General features: G+C 19.9%; 2 protein-coding genes across 2 annotated transcripts; one reads left to right on the top strand and one right to left on the bottom strand.

The window, feature by feature from the left end:
• Positions 1-2,122: 2,122 nt before the first annotated feature.
• LOC127291573 (proliferating cell nuclear antigen) lies at positions 2,123-7,426 on the bottom strand. The gene is made up of 4 exons (XM_051320768.1): positions 7,017-7,426; positions 2,857-3,022; positions 2,585-2,729; positions 2,123-2,416 (listed from the first exon to the last, which is right to left on the bottom strand). The coding sequence occupies exons 1-4, from the start codon at positions 7,235-7,237 to the stop codon at positions 2,163-2,165; spliced, it is 786 nt and encodes a 261-aa protein (XP_051176725.1). The 5' UTR covers positions 7,238-7,426; the 3' UTR covers positions 2,123-2,162.
• Positions 7,427-7,714: 288 nt separating this feature from the next.
• LOC127291574 (mediator of RNA polymerase II transcription subunit 8) lies at positions 7,715-12,671 on the top strand. The gene is made up of 6 exons (XM_051320770.1): positions 7,715-7,929; positions 8,294-8,520; positions 9,866-10,111; positions 10,892-11,062; positions 11,962-12,067; positions 12,321-12,671. Exons 2-6 carry the CDS (start codon positions 8,356-8,358, stop codon positions 12,395-12,397), a joined length of 765 nt encoding a protein of 254 aa, XP_051176727.1. The 5' UTR covers positions 7,715-7,929; positions 8,294-8,355; the 3' UTR covers positions 12,398-12,671.
• Positions 12,672-13,587: the final 916 nt, after the last annotated feature.

The following is a 13,587-nucleotide window of genomic DNA, read 5'->3' as shown; positions in this document are numbered from 1 at the left end:
TTCCCTTCTTTATGAATATATTAAGAAAATTAAGTTAATCAGTAAATTTTTCGTAAATTGAGTTATTAAACACAAATATATTAACTTAAATTATTATTGGTTGCAAAATCAATTATTTTCAATAATTTAAAACAAATTCTTCGAAAATTACAGGATTTAAAAAAAATTTTCAATTGAAAATTCAAATTATTGTCTAAAGTTTTTAAAAAAAAAAAAAAAAATTTCAAAACCAATTCAAAATGAAAGTTTCAATTAATCATCTTTTGAAATTTAATTATTATTTTCGAAATTTTTAACTCGAACTATTTTAAAATACAATTATTTCCAAATTTTCTATCTAAAATTAAAATTGTTGAATAATTTAATTTTAATAATTTTAATCAAGATTTTCAAAAACTCAATTATTTAAAATATTTTCTAATTCAAAATTCTCGAAAATTTAATTATTATTTAAGGCTTATAAAATATCTATACAGAAATTTTAATTTACAAAAATTTTAATTAAAAATCTCCTGAAATTCAATTAGTTCAAAAAATTTTTATTATTGCTCTTCCAAAACTCAAAATTATTTCTAAAAATTTTAATTTCAATTTCTTTTTGAATTAATTATATCGAAATAATGTATTTTTAGGGTTCCGTACATCTTCGGTGTACTGATGGAACCCTTATGAAAAGACTCTTGCGTCCGTCACAGCTTTGTGTCCCCCCCCCCCTTGCGGCTACAGTATTTAATATAGAGAGCTGAAATTTAGTACATACATGTATTTTTCACGTGTAGATTATAGAAAAAATATAGCAAGACCGATTGGATTTGATAGATACGAGATAGAAAGGAAAGAAATCGGTTTTTTCGAAAAAAAAATGCGAAAAATTACCCTGTCCCCTCCCCCTCTACTTCTACATTTTTTGTATATATGGGGCATTCCATGGGAAATTTTCATTAATAATTTTTTTTGTTCGAAACATTTTTTTTTTCGAAATCTATATGAAAAATAAGAAAATACGTATTGGGTCAAAATTTCTCAAACGCGGATCACCTAAAATTCAGAAATTTTTTTTTTAGTCTCATTTTTTTTTCTCAACGGTTTCTTACACAAAATTGGGTGGGGAATTCAAAAAAAAAAAAAAAAATTTTAATTTTCTGTAGGACGTCAAGAACACTATTTTTTAATAACATTTTATAAATAAATAATATAAAAATCTATTAAATATGAAATTTTTTCAAAATAAAAATTATATTTAGAATCTACATTTTAAGACGAGAAAAACCCTTTTCTTTTTTTAATTGATGAACAGGAACTCGAGAAAAAAATTTTTTAAAATAAGACTGCAAAAAATTTCAATTGTTTATAACTTTAACAAAAAAAATTTTTTTTTGTCCTACAAATTTCAGGGACTTATTTTTACCATGTAAGGAGTCAAAAGAAATGATTTTTGATTACAAAAAAAATTTCTGAATTTTAGGTGATCCGTTTGAGAAATTCTGACCTTATTTTTTTATTTTTTTATCTGATGAAAATGAAGGAAGTTATGATTTTTTGAAATTTAACGTCAACGAAGAAAGTGTGTGTTTTTAGAACATTTTTTAATCTATTGTACTAAGAAATTAAAAATTATGCTATATATGAAATTCTGTTCATTTTTTCTCAAATTTTTCAAATATGTGCTCAAAAATAACTTATCTATAACAGAAACAACAAAAAAGTTGAAATTAAACTTATAAAGTGAGTTACTGTGTCTGTCCTTTTTAAAATGAGATCTCAGCGAACTTGATCTGTTAACTTTTAAGAAAGTTATGATTTTTTTGAAGTAGTTGGGACGTATATATCCCACTGGCAATTAAAGGTTTAAAAAAAATTCACACAATTTTTTTTTTTTTGTTTTTTATATAAAAAAAAGTCATTATAAAAATTATTATTTTACAGCTTTGAAGTTACAAGACCGAGGAAACGTTTTTTTTTTTTTTTTTTTTTTCTCTTACAAACTTATTATAATTTACTAAAAAAAAATAACTGTAAAATATTCAAACAAGTCGAGATGAATATTATAGAAAAAAAAAGTCGCGTTTATTACATTTTTCTTGTTTTTTTTTTTTTTTTTTTAAATGATTATTAAAAAAAAATAAAATTAAAGAGAATTGTCTTAAGTTTAAAAGTTATTTTTAGCTTTCCTCTTCGTCTTCAATTTTCGGTGCCAAATAATATCGAATATGGCCAATGTCACCGATTTTATATTCACAAACAAGGGGTACGTCATTGGATAATGAAAGTTGAACCTGAGCACAAAGTGGCGTTGCTTTTACAAAATTATTGAGATACCTTGCTGAAAATGCTTGTTTCACTGGTTCTTGCATTTCTATCGTTACAGCTTCCTCTTCTTTATCTGATTCAGCGGTTTGTGCCAATTTTACGTTTGCTGTTTGGAAAAATAAACATTTAAGTATATATTAAATTTGTATTAAGTCATTAGTTTTAAATACAGATTTAATTTATTTCCAAATTAATGTAATTTATTCCAAATTAATACGGAAATAATTTATTCCAAATTAATACGGAATTAATTTATACGTGATTAATTAATAACCTGTTCCAATATCACCAGCTGCACTAAATTTGATGCCCTCCTTTGAGCAGGCAATTGTTATTGATTCGCCAAACATTTGCAAATCCCTTACAATTCTTGCAAATTCAGCAGATGGCAACTTTACTGTACAAGAATAAAGAGTCTCCTACAAAAAAAGAAAAAAGGAATAAGAAATTTTTATCCGGTTACAGTTGAGAAATAATCCATGAATTTTGATATAATTATTATTAAAATAAAATCTTAATAATTTTGGTGACAATTAATTAACTCACAGGAATTCCAAGATGTTCCTGATCCATATTTATCAATTTCATTTCATATTCGGCTAATTTCTCTTTATTTGGCGATTCGAAAATAACATTTATTGATTCTGGATTATCCCATGCTCTCAATGTTACAGTGTCGTCTGTACCAGCGCATTTTAAAATTTTTGACATGCTAAAAATCAAATATCTCATTATTTTTTCAAAAGAAAAAAATTTTGGAAAAATTTTATGTTAGCAATATTGTTATTAATTTATTTTATTTATTTACTAGCAAAATTAATCGCGCGCAAGAACCAAATTGAGTATATAATTGTTTGTTATAAAGAAATTAAAGATTAATATTATCAATAATAATTTAATTTATTAGAATATTATTACATATTAAATGATAATAATGAAAATTATATGTTCACAGGCCTCGGATTATACGACTTTTTTTTTCAAAAATACGACTTTTATAGACTTATTTTAACAAAATGCGACATTTTTTTTACATTTGAAAAAAAATGTAAATAAAATTTCAATAATATAATAATATAATAATAATAAACTAAAATTCAATTATTACCCGAAATTTTAATTCAAAATCAATTAAATATCCAATAATTATCAATAATTTTCAATTTAAAATTTAATTGTTTACCAAATTTTCAATTTAAAAAGAAATAAAATTCAATTACTTTCTAAAATTTCTATTCAAAATCAACTGAAATTCAATTATTTTCCAAATTTAAAATCAAATAAAATTTCATTATTCTCAATAATTTGAATTCATAATTAATTGAATTTTCAATAATTTGAATTTAAAAGCATCTAAAATTTAATTATTTCTAAAATTTTCCATCGAAAATTTTTTTTTTTTTAAATTTAATAATTTCAATTATAACTCTAAGGAAATTCAATTATTTTTAACTATTTTAATAATATTCTTTGAAAATTCAACTATCTGAAACCATTTTTCAAATAAAAATGATTTTCAAATTATTGTATTTTGTCCGCATTTTCTAATAAATTTTTAGTTAATTTCAATAATCTCAATTTTAAATCTTTGAAAATTTAATTAAATTTAAAAAATGTTTTCCAAAAATTGTTTGATAAATTATTATTTTTAGTTCTGTAAAATTTAATAATTGTTTGAAAATTAACAATATATCTTTCGAAAATTTAATTATTTCTAAAAATTTTAACTTTAACCCTTCGAAAAGGATTATTATTGAAAAAAAAATTTTTATTTAAAAATCTGTAAAATATTTTTGTTAAAATAAAAAACAAATCCACTTTCTTTTAGAATATAAATCGACTAAACGGAATTTTTATGTCTTTCAGTTGATTTTATTAATTTTGTAATGAGAATAATTCTATAATGAATATTATCAAGAAAATTTATTTCGAATATTTCAGAATCGAACTAATAGTAAAGACAAATTTTCAAAATTTTATTTAAATAGGGCAAATTTCTGAAAAAAAAATTCTTAAAAATTCCATTTTTATCATTTTTTTCAAGTCAGATTAAAGCAATTTATTCGAATTAAAAAAATTTTACCATAGTTTTTAGTTTTGATGGTCGACAATATTTCAGGCAATACTTAATCAAGTTTTACAGATTTTTAAATAAAATTTTTTTCAATAATAATAATTTTGGAAGAGTTAAAATTGAAATTTTTAGAAATAATTGAATATCAAAAGATTTCGTTAATTTTCAGGCAACAATTAAATTTTACCAGAATTAAAAATAATTTATCAAATAATTTTAGATATGTATTTTTTTTAAAAGTAATTGAATATTCAAAGATTTAGAATTTAAATTTTTTAAATTAATTGAACTTCAAGTAATTTTTAATTTAAAAATTTTGATGATTTCACTAAAAAATTTATTAGAAATTGCAGATTTGAAAACTATTTTTAAGTAAAAAATGGTTTCAGACAGTTAAATGTTTGAAGAATTATAAAAATCATTAAAAATAATTGAATTTCAGAAGAGATATTATTGAAATTATTAAATTTCAAAAAATTTTAGATGGAAAATTTTAGAAATAATTAAATTTTAGAAGCTTTTAAATTGAAATTTTTGAAAATAATTTAATTTTAGATTATTTTGAATTAAAAATTTTGAAAATAATTTATTTTGAATTGAAATTTTGGAAAATAATTGAATTTCAATTGTAATTTTGGAAAATAATTGAATTTCAATTGAAATTTTGGAAAATAATTGAATTTTAGTTGATTTTGAATTGTTCATCTTTTTATATTATTTTATTGACGATTGTGAGAATGACTGTTAATTTTAATTTCATCGTTTTATTTGGTAAAGTTTTTTACGTTTATTTTATTTATTTTTCTTTTTCTCATGTTTGTAACTATAATTTATTTTTATTTATTGTATTCATACTATTTTATTTATTATTTTGTATATTATTTTTTATTTTTTTTATATAATAATTTGTTTTTCATTTTAACAAAAATATTTAACAGATTTTAGAATAAAAAATTTTTTTTTTCAATAATAATCCTTTTCAAAGGGTTAAAGTTGAAATTTTTAGAAATAATTAAATTTCAAAAGATATATTGTTAATTTTCAAACAATTATTAAATTTTACAGAACTAAAAATAATAATTTATCAAACAATTTTTGGAAAACATTTTTTAAATTTAATTGAATTTTCAAAGATTTAAAATTGAGATTTTTGAAATTAATTGAAACTTTAAGTGTTTTGTAATTAAAATTTTAGATGATTTCACTAAAAATTTATTAGAAAATGCGGACAAAATACAATAATTTGAAAATCATTTTAAATTGAAGAATGGTTTCAGATAGTTGAATTTTCAAAGAATATTATTAAAATAGTTAAAAATAATTGAATTTCCTTAGAGTTATAATTGAAATTATTAAATTTCAAAAAAAAAAAATTTTCGATGGAAAATTTTAGAAATAATTAAATTTTAGATGCTTTTAAATTCAAATTATTGAAAATTCAATTAATTTTGAATTCAAATTTTTGAGAATAATAAAATTTTATTTGATTTTAAATTTGGAAAATAATTGAATTTCAGTTGATTTTGAATTGAAAATTTTGGGAAATAATTGAATTTTAATTGAAATTTTGGATAATAATTTAATTTAAGTTCATTTTTGATTGAAAATTTGGTGAATTAATTTTAAATAGAAATTTTAGAAAATAATTGAATTTTATTTCATTTTAAATTGAAAACTTGGTAAATAATTAAATTTTAAATTGAAAATTTTGTGGATAATTATTCGATTTTTAATTGATTTTGAATTAAAATTTCGGGTAATAATGTTTATTTTGAATTGAAATTTTTAAAAAATAATTCAATTTTATTGTGATATATTTTTTTTAAATTATAAACAATTGTTAAATTTCATAAAAATTTTAATTGAAAAAATAAATTTTTGATATAATTGAATTTGTGATTTATTTCATTAAAATTATTAAAAAATAATTAATTTAGTGAAGAATAATTTTAGTTAAAAATTTGTTAAATAATTGAATTGAAGAAGATCTGAAGAAGATTTACATTTTATACTAAAAAAATGTATTTTATTTACATTTTTTTTTCAAATGTAAAAAAAAAAAATGTCGCATTTTATTAAAATAAGTCGATAAAAGTGGTATTTTTGAAAAAAGTCGGAAAAAGTCGTATAATCCGAGGCCTGTAAACATATATAATTTTCATTATTATCATTTAATATGTAATAATATTCTATTAAATTAAATTATTATTGATAATATTAATCTTTAATTTCTTTATAACAAACAATCAAATCTTCAATTTAGCGCGCTTGCGCGCGTTTAATTTTGCTAGTTAATAATAATAGAGGAGAATTTTTTTCAAAACCTGATAAATTCATTTTTTTTTAAATTATTTCAAATCAATTTATTTTTGCAAAAATAATTTCTAAATTTTTTAATTTCTGAGGAAAAAAGTTGGAAAAAGTCGAAAAAATCGTACAATCCAAAGACTGTAATTATTTAATAATTATAATAATAATAAAGTTTATTTACTCTCCCTCCCAATAAAAAATGGAATTATTATAATGTAATAAAAGATAAAAGTATTAAAATTAAAATATTATTATAATGCCAATATTGAAAAAAAAAAATTTTTAATTTCTCTCTTTCTCTCTCTCTCTCTCTCTCTCTTACCAAGTAATACTCATTCCCATTGATAAATTCCTATCACAACGATATTTGTCAAATCCATCACTTCGCATATTTAATGATACAAGACAAACATGGGCATTGTCCATGGCTTGTACTTGCATTCCTGAATCCGAACATTCAAATGTTGCTTCAGATAAAAGCTCTTTAACGGCTTCAATAACTTTCTTTAAAACAGAACTTTGTACTAAACGTGCTTCAAACATTTTGATTTTTTTTGGTACTTAACGCGTTACAAATAGAAAAAAAAGCTAATAGCTATATTTAACGTGTTAATAAATTTTTCGTTGAATTTCGAATATTAAATACAATTATTATAAAATATTTTGCACTTGCTAATGTTATACTATCGACTGCACACGCTGTACTGAACGTCCATTATGGTTTCAAGGGCGCCAAAATTACGCATTTGTGCCGCCTTTTTTAAGATTTTACCGCCATTAACATAGAAATAATAGGAGAATAGAGAAGGAATTTTGTTATTTAAGAATTTTTAGAGTGAAACTTCTGAAATGTGAAAGAATTTATAAAAGCACCCTTTACGCTTCTTTGTGATTTCACCTTTAATTCGGTAATTTTTGAAAATTCCCCCAAATAGTGAAATTTGTCCAGTGGCGCATTTAAAGAGTTACGCCCTAAAGTTGTTTCTTTTACATTGTAATTCCCTTTCTTTATTATTTACATTATCAATGCTTGAATAAACTTTAATCTGTCAAATTTGTTTATGTGGTTTATTGTATTCTCGTTTCACTTTTTTTTTCCTCCCAGTGAATTTTTACAATTTTCATGATATGAAAACAATTAATAGTTTTTTCCACAAGTATGTGTGTGTGATATAAAATTAGTGATTATTAAATATTTTTATTGCCGAGGAAAACGTATTTTCCTGTATACGGAGGTGAGTTGAAACCTAACCTAAAAACAATTATATCTTTCTTTTTGCATGAAATATATAATATTATTATTATAAATATTAGTTATTAATTTATTTAAAACAGTAGATAAATATTAATTTAATTTTTATTTAAAATAAAAAATAAATATTTTAATTTTTATGAAAAAAACAAATATTACAACAAAAAAAAATCGATTCATTTTTTAAGTCTAATTATAATTATTTGCAAAAATAAATTAAATAAACAAATATTAATTTAATTTTTACAAAAAAGAAAATATATTTTTTAAAATTATAATCTATTTGAAATTAAAGTCGAAAAAAAAACTTTTCACTCTCATTGAATTGAATTTTCTCGTAATTTTAGATAAAAAAAAAAAAAAAAAAAAAAAAAAAAAAAAAATTTTACCGGAAGTGCAAAACAAAAAAATGCAGAGAGAAGAAAAACAGTTAGACGCCTCATTAGAGGCAACAATTGCTCGTGTCAATGATTTAAAATCGTCAATCGCTGGAATGATTTTTAAATTGGAACACGAATATGAAACACTTAATTGGCCCAGTTTTCTTGATAATTTTGCCCTCATTTCCGGCCATGTGAGTATAATTTTCTTTTTATTATTGTTATTTTTATTATTATTATTATTTAAAATTTTTAATTTTAGAGAATAATAAATTTAATAATTTAAATAAATTAATTTTTGAAGGAATTGATAAAAATTATTGGCTGACATTAATTTAATAATTAATTTTATTTATTTATTTATTTATAGATAATTAAATAAATAAATTTCAAAAAATTTTAAGGTTTTCAAAATTATAATTATTCAAAATTTTTTTAAATTTTAGACAATAATAAATTTAATAATTTAAATAAATAATTTAAAATTTATTATTTTATTATTATTTATCTATTTTTTGCGAATATAAAATATTTTTTTGAGAAAAAAAAACTTTTTTATATCTACTTTTTGAAAATTAAAAAGAAATTTTAATTTTCCTTCTTAATTAAAAATTTTCTGTTTTCTTTGGAAATAATTTTCTGTTTTTTTAAAAGAATTTCAGAAAAAAAAAAGAAAAGAAAAAAACATTTGAATTTTTTTAAAAGAAATTATTTTAATATTTTTTATTTCTTCAAAAAACTATTTATTTATTTATTGAGAGAATGTAAAATAAAATAGAAATTTTTTTTTTTTTTTTTTTTTTTTGATTAAAAGAATATTTTTAAAAATAAAGTAAAATATTTATTTTACCCTTTATTTGTAAATAAATAAATAAATAAATATTTATTTGGAGAATATAAAATATAAAATAAAAAAAGGAAATTTATTTATTTACAAAAAACAGAAATAGACAATTTTGGTAAATAGAAAAATATTTTTAAAATAAAGTAAAATATTTATTTTACTCTTTAGTTGTAAATAAATAAATAAATAAATATTTATTTATTTGAAAAATATAAAATAAAAAAAGAAGTTTATTTATTTACATAAAACAGAAATAGACAATTTTGGTAAATAAAAAAATATTTTTAAAATAAAGTAAAATATTTATTTTTACTATTTATTTGTTAATAAATAAATAAATAAAAATTCACAAAAAAATTATGTAAATTAAAATAAATTATTTATTATAAAAATGAAATAGAAAATTTTGATAATGAAAGAATAATTATTTTTAAAATAAAGTAAAATATTTATTTTACTCTTTAGTTGTAAATAAATAAAAAATATTTGAAAAATAATTATTTTAGTTCTAAAAAATTATTTATTTATTTAAAGAAAATAAAAATTTGAAAATTTTGATAAAAATAAAAAATTTAATATTTCATTTTTGTCAAAAGAATGTTACCAATTAATTTTCCTTTTTTAAATTTAATAAATTTTGTATAATTTTTATTAGTTGTTATTTTTCATTTTCTTTTTTTTCAAAATTATTAAAGTTGACGAGTTTGACGAAAATATTGAGTCATGAAAAATCGCCAACATTGAGGAATTTAACAGTGCTACCATTACACTTGAGTCCCGAGAAAGATGAAGATTTAATGCGAATGACTGAGGGAAGAATAACAGTATTCGCTCATGATTTAGTGCCTGATTATTTGCGAACAAAACCCGATCCAAATGTTGAGGCAAAAATGACAACATTGGAAACAAAGGCAGCAAATCTCAGTTATGATTCTGCACACGTAAGTGAAAAAAAAAAAAAAATTCTTTGTAAATAAAAAAAAAAAACTATTTTTATTTTACAAAAAAAAAAAGAAATTTAATTTTTAAAAGAAAGAAAACAATTCTCATTTTTATTTTCTTTTTTCTATTTTTATTATTTAAGAAAATAAAATTTTTTTCTATATAATTCAATTATTTTTTACTGGAAAATTGACAAAAAAATTGATAAAGAAAATTTTCAAATTAGCTGTTTTATTCTTTTTTTTTCTTGCAATTCTGTAAATTTACAGAATATTGCAAAAAAAAAAAGTTGAACAAAATTTCAAAAATTCTACCTAATTTTGAAAATTAAATTTATTTTTTTATCTTATAGAATTTATTTTATAGGACTTTATCTATTTATTATAATAAATAAAATAATAATAGAAAATTATTTTTTTTTTTATTTCAATGAAAGAAACCATTTTTTTTTTTTTAATATTAAAAATAATCTTTAATTTTCTGTTGATTTTGCAATCTAAACGACATCTAGGACTGCAATGTAAGCTCCTAAGATTTTTTCTTAAAAAAAAATAAATTTTTTTTTTTTAGTTTCACTCTCGCTTCGTAAATAGAAAAAGAAAGTTTGCAAAGAGCTAGAAATCATTTGTTTATTTTTTATTTAGTATAAAAAATGTATTTTTTTTTCTTTCACTGATCGTTAGTGTCTTTTTTTTAAACAATTGGAAAGTGATTTAAAAAATAATTTTTTTTTTTTCAATTAAGAAGAAAGAAAAAATGTTTGAAGATTCTTTTTTCAGAAACAAGTGGCACAATATACAAAAGTTATTGGACATGTTTGGGATATTGCAAATAAAGCGCGTGAAGAATGGGAAAGTGAAGCTGGAACGCGTGCAGCACAAGCGCAAACAAGTAGCGCTGCCGATACTCATGCTCTTGTTGCCGCAATTGGAATGGGAAAAGGTCTTAAGGTAGAAAAATGATTTTTCAATTTTATTCTTTTTTTTTTTTTTTTTTAGAAATTTATTAATTAATCAATTTATTAATTTAGTTATTTCGTAGAAATAAACGGAACAAAGTCCCCAAATCAAAAAAAGAAAAAAAAAAAAATGAAAATTATTTCTATTACTTAAAAAAAAAGAAATTTATTTTCTTTTTTTTAAATTTTCTTGATAAACGAATAAAATCAAAAAAAATTCAATTTCAAAAAAAAAAAATAATTTTTTATCGTAAAATGTTGCTTAGTAATAAAAAGAAATTACAAAAAAAAATTTATAATTTTTGTAGTAAAAAAATTTTTTAGTAAAAAATAATAATTTTTGTCGTAAAAAATTTTTTATTAAAAAAAAACAAAAAATAATAATTTTTGTCATAAAAAAAAATATTCATAATAAAAAAAAGGATAAACAAAATTATAATTTTTTGTATAAAAAAAAATTTTGTAGTTAACAAAAATTAATAAAAATTTTAATTTTTGTTGTAAAAAAATTTTTATTAAAAATCATTTTTAAAAATAAAATTTAAATTTAATTAAGAGGTAAAATTTTTGAATTTTTTTTTTCAATTATTATTGATAATTAATTTATTAATAATTAATAATAATATCTAATAATTAATAATAATATTATTAAAAAATATTTATTAACTAATTAAATTTATTAAAAATAAAAAATCGACTTTTTCTACTTTTTTTCGGAATGTAAATTGAATTTTTTTTGCCCCTTAAAGGTCGATTCGAGGGCTAATAAATTTTTTTTTTTTTTTCAAATTAAAAATAAAAATTTGGAAAAAAATTGAATTTTTTTTGTTTTTTAATTGTTTAATTATTATAGAAAAGAAAAAAAAAGAGAAAAATATGTAATTTTTCCAGTCGGATTCGGTGCAAATGGTTCAACCTGGAGTATCCCCGGGACCTGGAGGAATGATGGTTGGAAGACCTGGTAGTCAAGGCCAACCTGGTGGTCAAGGACCAATGGGTAAAATTTCTTTCCACTTGAAATTTATTAAATTATTATTATTATTATTATTATTATTATTTATTTATTTATTTCATAGTAAACGGAATTTTTATTTAAGTATAATTTCTTTTTTTTACTATTTTTTTGTTTGCTCTTTATTTTAACGATTTAATATTATTAAATTTCTTCTCCAAGTAATTGTTAATTTAAAAAAAATAACCTTCTTTTCTTTTTAAACAAAAAATAAAATTCCCCTTTCGTTTTATTTCAGGTCAAATGACAAAAGCTCCGAGTACAATTAAGACAAACATCAAAGCAGCCTCGCAAATTCATCCTTATGGGCGGTAGAAATTTTTTTTTCTTTTTTTTTTTTTTTTACAATTTTCTTTTCGAGAGAATTGGGAAAAATTTCTCCATCAATTATTGATGATTCAATATTTAAAGAATTGATTTTTTTTCATATTGTATCTGTTTTTCTAATTTAATTTAATTGTAAGTAGTTTAATTTGTAAATATGAAATGTGAATACTTTTTTTTCTTTTTCTTTTTTTTTGTAAAATGGAAAAAAAATTGAGAGTAAGGGGAAAGAGAAAATATATAATTTCCTTTTTTGCTATCAACATTTGGAGAAATTTTATTATTATTCTTTTTTTGAAATAATCGCATGAGAACGTGGCGACAATGTTTTTTTCATCACGGATTGAATTTCCGCCCAAAATCCATATTCTCGTAACCAGACAATTCGATCCATGAGAATTAATGACTCGGCTGGACTTTGTAAAAGAAGTTGAAGTCCCGTATAAATTTCGGCGCTCTTGAGTTTCGTCTCATTTGTCGTCCAGAGATTTGTTATTTTTTCTTCAATATTCTCCGGTAAATCTGCAAAAAAAAAGAAGGTAAGAAAAAAATTTTTTCTTGAAATATTAAATTAATTTTTGTATTATTTTTATTTATATTAATTTTTTATATTTATAAAAAAAAAATTCTTTGTCTATTTCAAAACTCATATGGATTTATTAAGAAAACCCTTTTTGAAAATATAAAAATTAATTTTTTTTTCAAAAAATAAATTCGTAAAGAAATGAAAGAAACCAATTTTTTGTTATATCAGAAAAAAAACAAAAAAACTACCGTTTTCTCCAGTGAATTTGTATCTTTTTAATGAATCCTTCAGGTACATTGAAAAATTTTCACATTGCGATTTTCGCGTTCCTTTTTGCGTCAATTTTGTGAGTTGTAAATTATCTAAAATGGAAAATATTCAGTTTTTTCAATTTTTCTTTTATCAATCAATCAATTAATTTTATTACAAAAAAAACGATTTTATTTTTTTTTTACAAATAAAATTCTAAGTTATAACCATTTTAATTTTAAAAAAAATTTAATTAATTTGTTAGCAAAATAATATTGACAATTAATAAAATATTAGCAAAATAATTATTAATAATCATTAAAAAAAAAAAGTTTAATAATTTTGATTGAAATTTAATTTTCCTCAAAAAAAAAAAAAAAAAAAATCCATAATTACTATTGTTAGC

Source organism: Leptopilina boulardi, unplaced genomic scaffold (assembly GCF_019393585.1).
Source record: "Leptopilina boulardi isolate dan_hultmark-lab unplaced genomic scaffold, ZJU_Lbou_2.1 LbouV2_144, whole genome shotgun sequence".
Taxonomy (NCBI): Eukaryota; Metazoa; Arthropoda; class Insecta; order Hymenoptera; family Figitidae; genus Leptopilina; species Leptopilina boulardi.
The sequence above is the reverse complement of the archived record's forward strand: the minus strand, read 5'-3'. Positions and strand labels throughout refer to the sequence as shown.